The sequence below is a fragment of the Cyprinodon variegatus genome, unplaced genomic scaffold, assembly GCF_000732505.1.
Source record: "Cyprinodon variegatus isolate N-32 unplaced genomic scaffold, C_variegatus-1.0 Scaffold99, whole genome shotgun sequence".
Lineage (NCBI taxonomy): Eukaryota > Metazoa > Chordata > Actinopteri > Cyprinodontiformes > Cyprinodontidae > Cyprinodon > Cyprinodon variegatus.
Window position 1 is genome coordinate 1,300,240 of NW_015150552.1, and position 9,685 is coordinate 1,309,924.

At 37.0% G+C, this 9,685-nt stretch overlaps 1 protein-coding gene across 1 annotated transcript in view; it reads right to left on the reverse strand.

The window, feature by feature from the left end:
- Positions 1-1,072: 1,072 nt before the first annotated feature.
- ppm1a (protein phosphatase, Mg2+/Mn2+ dependent 1A) overlaps positions 1,073-9,685 on the reverse strand; it is a 25,212-nt gene continuing 16,599 nt past the window's right edge. The window contains exon 6 of the mRNA XM_015374219.1: positions 1,073-1,192. Within this exon, the coding sequence (XP_015229705.1) occupies positions 1,157-1,192 (36 nt within the window). The 3' untranslated portion in view covers positions 1,073-1,156. The remainder of the gene's footprint in view (positions 1,193-9,685) is intronic.

Here is a 9,685-nt window from a genome sequence, read left to right on the forward strand (position 1 = left end):
TGGATGGATGGATGGATGGATGGATGGATGGATGGATGGATGGATGGATGGATGGATGGATGGATGGATATTTGGGTAGGTGTATAGCTAAAGGGTTACCTTTCCATTATTTCGATCCATCAGTTCCAACAGGTCGACCAGGTCTTTAAAAATCAAAGACGTCTCAGATCATTACATTACTGCCACCATGTGTAACACTGTGCTAATCTTTTTACTAAACTAGTGTCAATTAAACTCCAGATCTAATCATCTTGGGGGCTAAATTGGGGCCATAAAGTTTATTAAGAAAAAAAATCTAAAATAAAAAAAAGGTTTTGAAACTGAAAGAGAGTTTTGCAATAAAAAAAATAAAACATTTTGAAGCTAACAAAAACAAAGCTGTGCAAATGAAAAAAAAAATAATGAAAACATACATTTCAAAAATAATTTCAATCTCTTTTTCTCTGTTTTTTTTATTTGCAGTTGTGTTTTTTTTGTTGTTTTTTTTGCAGTTGCAGATTGTAATTTTTCAGATTCAAACTTCTGACCCTGTTTTGGCATGGTGGGGGGGCGAACCACAGATCATGACTGACAGCACAACAACATGGCCAAACAGCATGATACCCAGCTGTTGCTTTCAGGCATCATTGGAACTGAAATCATCTCTAACACATCATTGATACTCTATACTGTATGTATGTGATTGCTTACGAAAGATAACATGATTCATCTTACTTTTTTTTTTTAGGTAAAATCACTTCTACAAAAGAATGGTCTGAGCGGTTGACTTAACAAAGGAGCCAAATATATTTTATTTAGCACTAAGCAGGGCTTAATGCCTATTTTATGTTAATAAAAATCGTCATTTCAAAACATTTTTTGAGGTTTTTTTAGGGTTGTTTTTGTCTCACATTAAATTGCGTTTGATAATAAACATCTGGTGTTAGAAATTCATTAATAAGGCAATGACGATTTTAACCTTGTGTGGATTGAAATTCAACAGTAATTCAAACTTGCATCTAACTCTTAAATGTAAAGTCATAATCAATCAAAGAAGACCAAAAGATATTAAACATTCCTGCCCAATGAGGAGTGTGTGCAAAGTTCTGACCAGGGATATATGTAGTTTTCGTAAAGCAACAAATGCTCGTTTGATATTTTGTCATTAGCTTCTGGTTTAGCTGAAACCACGGAAGAAGAGGATGCCAGGGTCCTGGGGGGAAAAGAGCAGGATGAAGATGAGGTGAAGTGTATAGAGAAAGATGCAGTGAAGGTGAAGTCATGCAGGAGGTCTGACTCTATCACAGAAGGGCTGCATGCAATGGGGCTCAGATTGCATGCAGAAGAAATGAGCAGGATCAGTATGGACTAAAGGATAAAACCATGAGAAGGTTTAAGGGAAAGCAGTAGTGGATTTAGGAGCAACAGAGTCCATATCACAGCAGACTCATGGGACGCATACATGTTAGAAAAGGTTGTGGAGGAAAAATCATAAGAATGTATAATAACCTTAAAACAGAAATATCTAAAAACAATTATGGATTGACAGAGGACAGCAGTGAAAGTTAAGAGAAAGGCTCACAGGTTCATTCAAAAGTATCTGAATACATAAAATGAACACTTGAAAGAGTTTTACAGGTATTTATTACGGTTAATAAGCAATGTAATTACGAAACAAACCATTAATGTGATAAAACATTCAGGATTTGTTTACAGTAAATATACAGGAATGCTCTGATGGTTTTATGAAATTATTATGATGAAAACTATATTGGTTTTACACTGCCTCTCAGTGTTCCTTAGCTTGAATCCCAGACTTGTTTTTTTCCTGGATGGAGTTTGTATGTTCTCCATGTGCATTTATAAATTCTCTCTAGAGTCTGCAAATTTTAATATAGGCCACAAAAATACCAAAAAGGTGAACTGGAGTTCCTCTCTTGTGCATGGTTTGTGTTTCTGTGATGGACAGGTAACCCATCCACTGTGTACTCCTCTCTGTGTGTTTCTGGAGAATCCTTCACTTTATGAAGCTCTGCAGAAAGCTTGGACAAATACTGACAACTCAAATTCAATCTTTTATTTAAGTTTTTACAAAGGAACAATAGAGAAAATGTACTGAAAGGCACAAAACCCATAAAGATTGAACAAAAAGTTTGAATAGGGCATTTTGTTTGTGTACATAAAGTTATGTAACTGGATTATGGTGGCTTCCCCTGAACAATGTCAGAACTAAATAAATATTTAAAAACACATCAGAAATAATTTCTTGTTAGCTACTGTATAAACATAGCTGTAAATGAGATATATTATAATTTTGCATTAAAAGGAAACCTTAATATATAAGAAACCTTCAAAAATTTAATTTGTTTCAGTTATTCAATTCAAAAGAATGAGATCCAGATAATACCATAGATTCATTACACAGAGATTAATTCTAGTTCAAAACTAATAGAATAGGATCATTTACATCAAAGGGCACTGAATGACACGCATTTAAAAACAGATTAATGATCCTAACATCTCAGGGTCATAAGCAGTGCCTGCTTTTATAACAGCAGGAATATCAACAGCATAATAAAGGTTATTTCAGCTCAATACAGAGTCATAGTGAAGGCCTTTTCTATAGCTTTGATGAAAGTAGTGAAATGTGGACAATCGTCACGCAGAGATAGTCAGACGTCCTCCACAAGGAGAGTAAGCAACAAAAGGTCATCGCTAAAGAAGCGGGCTCTTCATAAAGGGATGTTGCAGAGCATATTAATGGGAAGTTGACTGAAAAGGAAAAAAAACATCGGTAGAAGTTTCACATTCATCGGGGATAACCGCCGTTTTAAGAGGATCCATTCAACTTGAGGGGGAGATTTGAAGCCTTTGAAAGAGCTTTTTAGAAATCGACAAGACTTTCCTGGAAAATAAAGGTTAATTAAAAATATGAACCAAAAACAAACATCTTACTGGGCTAAGAAAAAAAAACGAGCTAACCCTCCTTTTAAAATTCCTTTGATTCACACAAATTGTATTGTATAACTATTTAATACCCATTCAATAACCTGTTTCTTTATATTTGACACCCAGTGCAATATATATCCATCCATATAAATACCCATTTAAACACCCTGTGCAATAAACCTGTATAACAATCCTGCTATTAAAAAAAAAAGTATATATGTCATGTATGTAACTGTATATATCCCATGCACCTTTTTGTTCCTTGGCCCATTCTTATTCCCGTTTTGACTATTTGAGCTGACGTAACGAGTACATTTCTCTACTGTGAGATCTATAAAGTCAATAAATCAATCAAATCCGGGTGTTAATGTTCAGGAAAGAGTGGAGCAGAAACAATTCAGAGATATTTGGGATCAATCTCTGTGATCAGCCATGATTTGGGAAGCTGGTGCTGGTCCAAAGTCAGTACAGCCATTTTAGAGGAAAGTTTTGAGTATTGAAGTTAACCCTATTCTGACAAGCTCGAAGATGCTAATTTTATTTCATAGCTATTGATGCAACCTGGGAACCCTTAAAACCTCAGCAGACCCGACTGCCTCCACGCCACGCTGATAGAATTCATGCAACTGAATAAGGACTGCAGATGCAGAAACATATCACAGTATGTTAAATACCATTTATATTATATATTTTAATTGAGTTACTGAGGGTCATTTATTTTTTAAAGGCATTCTGTTAATGGAAAGGATAAAAAAATCCAACCTGAGCAGTGTAACGTGAGCATTTAAAGGTTTTTCTTTATAATTTTCCTTCTCCAAAGTGCAAACAACTAGAGTTATTCTGAGCCTTTCTTCTCTCCTTCCACACAATGAAATATGAAGGGAGAGAAAAAGAGGTGGGTATAGTGGGCAGCTGTCAACAACTTCCACAGCTTCCCGCCACAGCTGATCAATCAGCCCCTTATCTGAACCTCAGCAGGGCTGACCCGCTGGCTACAACTGACATTAATCCTAAATCTTTGAGTCAGTGCAGACGAATGACGGGATGCAGGGTGGTTGGTGTGACTGAATGCCGATGCAGGCTCTAACAAGCGAAGGTGCTGATGCTAATGAGCAAATCTGTGGCCCTTTAACGAGCTTGCATCATTTAATGTCCTAATTTACAATGAGCTGTGTCTCATGGGTGCAGGATAATGAGCTGGACAGGGATTCCCAGGGCAGCAGCTTGTGTAACCCATCTCATGCCAGGGAGGGGCACAGATGCAGCCAGTGTTAGAGGCAGCAGCACAGAGGGCAGGAGGGACTTGTTTCATATCTGTGGGAAGGGAGGAAGGGGTTGGCGAGGTGGGTGCATGTCAACCCTGCTTGATATGATTGTTTGTACACAGCAATCACTGAATCGCTGTGTTCAAGTGAGAAAAGCTTGTGTTCTCTGTGACAAACTGACCTCAGGCAACAAGAGCACTCAGACAAAGAGGAAATGGAGAAGGGGAGCATGGTGAGAGAGTCAGGGGATGAGAATCATTACAATCTGACCTGGATTTGAGGATTTTTTAAAAAGCACAGCTTTAAGAAAAAACTGCTTGACTTTTCTAAACTTGATTCCGAATTAAATATTCAGACTATCATACTGTTAGGCCCTGAAGAACAGGATCGCTCTCCTGATGCACTCTGAGGCAAATTAACGAAAGGGAAGCTCAGTGACCTCAGTGTTGAGACCATGCACCCTGAGTGCACCAACGTGCCCTGCCACCCCCACCTCTTACTGCTGCGTCTGCACGGCTGCATTAGTCAGGCTCAGATGGGTTTTTTTTTTTTTTTTTTTTTTTCTGGCATGAGCAGCCGAGCATGATGCGCTCAACAAAGGCAGGCAGATGACGAGCCGGCTCCATTCAGCGATGGCCTCTGCCGGAGCGGCCTCTTGTCTGATGTGCAGGAACATGAGGGCAGCAGCAGGAGTCATTACGAGTGCACAGGTGGCCGTGGACCTAATGAGTCAGATTCAGCTGAAGTTCTGACGTGCAGAGGCTTCAAAGGGTGATACAAAAGCTTTAAAAAGGTTTATTTCAGGTGAAAGTTAATACAATCATTCTGTTACATTCAAAACTCTACGAAGAAATTATGAAACTATGTGCAGAGGAGGGTAACAGACACCAGATCAGGTTCAACCTGGGCTCCTTTATCATCTGTGCTGAAGCAAAGATTTATTTCTCCCACTCAGCATCAAATATTTTCATAATCTTTGTGTTTTACTTCTTAAATTATTTATATAAATTAACACCGCTGATACACATGTACTACGTCATTCACTGAAGCTATGCCACCAAATCTTACTGACAGAAGAAAACAAATGTATTCACCGCACAAACTCAGGGTCTAAAAATAACCAACGCCAATCAATTTATCACAGGAAGCACAACAATTTAAATTACACATGATCTATTAAGTGCCTGCTACTGAGCACCGTTTGAGCATTTGACCTTCTGGCACGGCTCATGACATTATGTTGACATTTAGATTCCTCCCCCCCTTCCTAGTGGCCGCAGACTACCATGACCATTCCTGGGCTCGCGCCACATCCCTGCTCTCACCACAGCTCACCAGCAGGGAGGTCACGGAGCCATACAGTGCTGTGAAAGCTTTGACCCTCTCACACATTTCTTCACATTTTACTTTTTTTTTAACCAAAAAATAAAAAATCGTATCAAACAATAAGAATACATTTTAAAAGAGTCTTTTAAAATTATCATTTAATTCTTTAAAGGTGAGGGGCACCCTATACTGTTACAAAAATTTATAAGTAAATTGAAATAAGTCTTTTGTGGTGGAATCTTGGCCCATTTACCCCTGCAGAATTGCTTAACCCTTTAAAACCTGATCCAAGAATAAAACAAAACCGTAAATAACTTTTTTTTTTTGTTTGAATTCCTTATTTGCCCTTCTAACAAAATATGTAAAAAGAAAAAACAGAAATACATTTTTGATATTAATAATTTATTACTATGCGATAAGTCAAGATTATTTTTTGTGTAGTCTTCTACTGGCTGTTATCAGGTATATCTGATTGTGTACAATAGGATTTTGAGCAATGTTTTTACCATTAAACTATGCAAAAGGTGTCAGAAGCAAAACATTTCAGAAACCGTATGTATCAAATACGATACATTTGGCATTATAGGGTTAATTTAACCTAGCCAAAGAACTTCGCACTCCTGCTGCATTTTCCTGAAATGCTGTACTTTACAAAAATTTCTGTGATAATTAAAATGTTTTTTTGTTGTTTGGCAAAATGTTATTACTCATATTTGGTCAAAATTGGCTCTGGCCACCATTTTTATTGAATCATGAACTCTGACCTTTGAGGAAAGTCGGCTCTGCAGATGCTTTAAATGTTCGGGATTCTTTTGAAACATCTTTATGGTAGCTCAACAATTCCTGGGAAGGTTCTATACCGTTTTCTCCATTTGTTTGCTACAATTTCAAATAATTTTTTTCTTTTTTTTGTTGGATCAAGGTATTATATGCTGCTTTCGAGAGACCTTTAAACCTTCATATTGTCAGACGAGAGATTTTTCAACTCTACAGGTGTTGTAATAATAAAACTCAACCCAGCAGTTCATCAGATATGCAGGACTTAATGTTTTCACTCAGAACCCAGCATGCTTTAAGCTTCTCAAACAAGTGAAAAAAACTATAATAAACAGCTTTTGGTATTTACTCTGGCTATCATTGTATGATATAAAAGTTTTTGATTATCTAAAGAATTATAACTGTTATAAAAATAAAAGACAGAAAGCTGGCAAAGCCAAAGAGGACTATTTTCATTCATAAACCAATAGCTACTAAAATAATATTCAAAATGAATTCTTAATTATGCACTTAATTTACTTAAAAATTGGATAAATTATCCAGTAGCAGTTCAAGTAAGAAGTTACTGCAATGGAAGAACTGCTGGAATCCTTTAACGTCTGAGTGATAAAATAATGTATTTGGTTCTCTTAATACTAAAACTTATCTTCTTCCACATAAGAACAATAAACAAAAAGTTCACACTCATACAACCGTAAAAAAAACAAACTAATTCTGATGCCAATGTCCTGCTTCTAATCCCCTATTCATACATTCACAGCTGCAGTAATATAATGCAGCTTTGTCTGTAAAACTCATTCACCTGCCACAATCTAAGAAAGTCTTGCTTTAACAAAAGCGAGATAAAAAGTCATGAAAAATGAGAGGTACAAGATGACAACCCATTTATTTAGTAATACATTCTGCAAACTAGAAATTTTATTCAAACTTTAATGGCTGAAAAAAATGAAAGAAAGGAAGGAAAAGAAGAAGAAAACTTAAGGAGCAGGGAGAAAAATGCATCTATTCACAAGCAAGGAATGCAATTTGTTCAATCGACAACACAAATAATACAATTTAGTTCAGGGAACAAAGCTTTTTTAAACATTTTTCTGTCATTCCTTTGGAGCTAGAACATAATACAAAATATACAGTTATTGAACTTTGTAAAATCACTCACAGAGGCCTCTGAGAAGCATTTGAATCAACACTGACAATATTTAACTACAGCACTCTAAAGCTATTCTTCTATGTGATCATAAATAGAGCAGGTACATTAATGGATGTATGTATGCACACCTTGAATGCTTACGAGGTTACCATGTTCAAACACTTGCATTCAGTAAATGTATGACATCATTTGCATTGGAAATAAAACAAGCTTCTGACCAGGATCAGATGTGGTGACACGGCTAAAACGTTGTACCTTGTGACAGCCAGGACAGATTCAGTACCTCATAAGAAGAAAGTTCCCAATCTGTAAGCAGCAGTATTCATCCTCATAGTGTTTTCTTTTTTTTTTGTTGATTTTTTTTAAATCTATTTTTTGGTGGGGAGAGGACAACAACTTTAGGGGGTGAAGGGGGTGGGGGCAACATGAAATTGGGTAAGGCAAATCGGTGAGCTTATTCATGGGCTGAAAAAGATCAGCGAAGTGAGGCTCGGGTCACCCAGCAAGAGGACGAAAAAAACCACCACTGCTAAGGGTCACACAGTAAACGCCACAAAACAGGTACATCAATATGTACATGAGGGCGCGAGCATTTAAAATCTCTCTAGAGTTTGCTAGGTAGTCCTCCATACAATAATATACAGGATGCATTCCAGGCAACCGAAGGTAACTCTGTAAATAGCTTTATAATCCTTTTTATACAATACCAAAATAAGATAATTAGACAGATGATCAGTGCATATGACTACTGTTAGTCACACACCAATCAGCAACAATGATGAACATCTATCAAAGCCGGGATCTCTGGGTCAAACTCCGGGTCCGGACATTTCGGTGGATGTTGCTTTGGCACACTGCAGCAGACGGTTATCCCAGCTGCAGAAAGACGGCCCGGTAGGGGTGCTTAGAAGAGTTTGACACCAAAAGAAACCCCCAAGCGTGGAAAGCATCTCAGATTCTCATAATAATTACAGGACCCAAAAGGATCCTCTTGAGGCGCAAGGGTCCGCTCCGGCAGAACGAGGGGCCCACATCGTTGTGGCTGATCGGTGTGTTTTTCCCCTCAATCTCCCCTTAACTTAAAACTCCCCACACAATTATATACTTGACTTAAAGAAAGCATCACACAGGTAAGCAGGTATTAAACTCAGGTGAGTATTGGAAAGGCTTCTCAGAGGGGCAGCTTTTAGGATTAAAACAAAAAGGTTGAAGGAGCTTCCTATTTTTCTATTAGAACAAGAATAACCAAACCAAACCCTGATCATGGCAATAACCTGACTGAAAGGAAAATAAATCTACAAAAAGCTCTCTTTAAAAACCCAAGACTACCAGAAAGGTTATGAGGTATTTCAGTTCATTGGAAACTATGAACTGTAATGCTTGCGATCATTTTCTGTTCATTTTAAAAGAATGGGCAGCAAAAGAATGAATTGGGATTTTAACAATCTTCACAGCTACTTTAACTGTCAAATTTAATTCAAAGAAAATGCTGGAAATAACCCTAGGTTTGATTTCTGTAAATCATACATGCAAACACATTTGTTCCTTATTAGAAAATAACTGAATGATAAAGAAATCATTGATACCTACCAGGTCTGAAACAAGCAGCCAGCAGAGATTAGACAGGAGACATCTACTGCACTTAAATACTAGCCATGGAAAGCTAATTTAAGGGCTGCTTAAACAAAAACAACAAAAAAAGAGCTTTTATATACAATAAAATTCTCTTTGCTCAAACACAGTGAAGAAATCAAACTATTTTACAGAATGTAGGTACATTTCTTTACAATTGTGAGGGTATGAATTTAAAGACACAGCAGTTCAACTGTTTGTACTGGAGAATTTACTTCTTTGACTCGGTTACAAATTCTCTGAATTTCACTTGTAGTTTATTAGCCGATAGAAGGTACTCTGTGGTGCTTTCACTGGGTTAACATTCAAAATTTCTGAGTAATGCATTTCACTTAAAAGACCATCAGATTCTACATAGACTTCTTAAAATGTTGTTTTTTCACTCTTTTCTCAGGTTATATGGTACGGAAGAGGATTAGGGCCACTGGTAAAAAATTAAACAAAAATGTTAACTGATATTTACCGTATTTTTTACCACCGTAAATTTTATTTCAGTTTAATATGGAAAGTCAGAATTCTGAGATTACAGTCAGAATTCTGAGATTAAAGTCACAAGTCTGAGAAAATAGTTACAAGTCTGAGATTAAAGTCACAAGTCTGAGAAAAT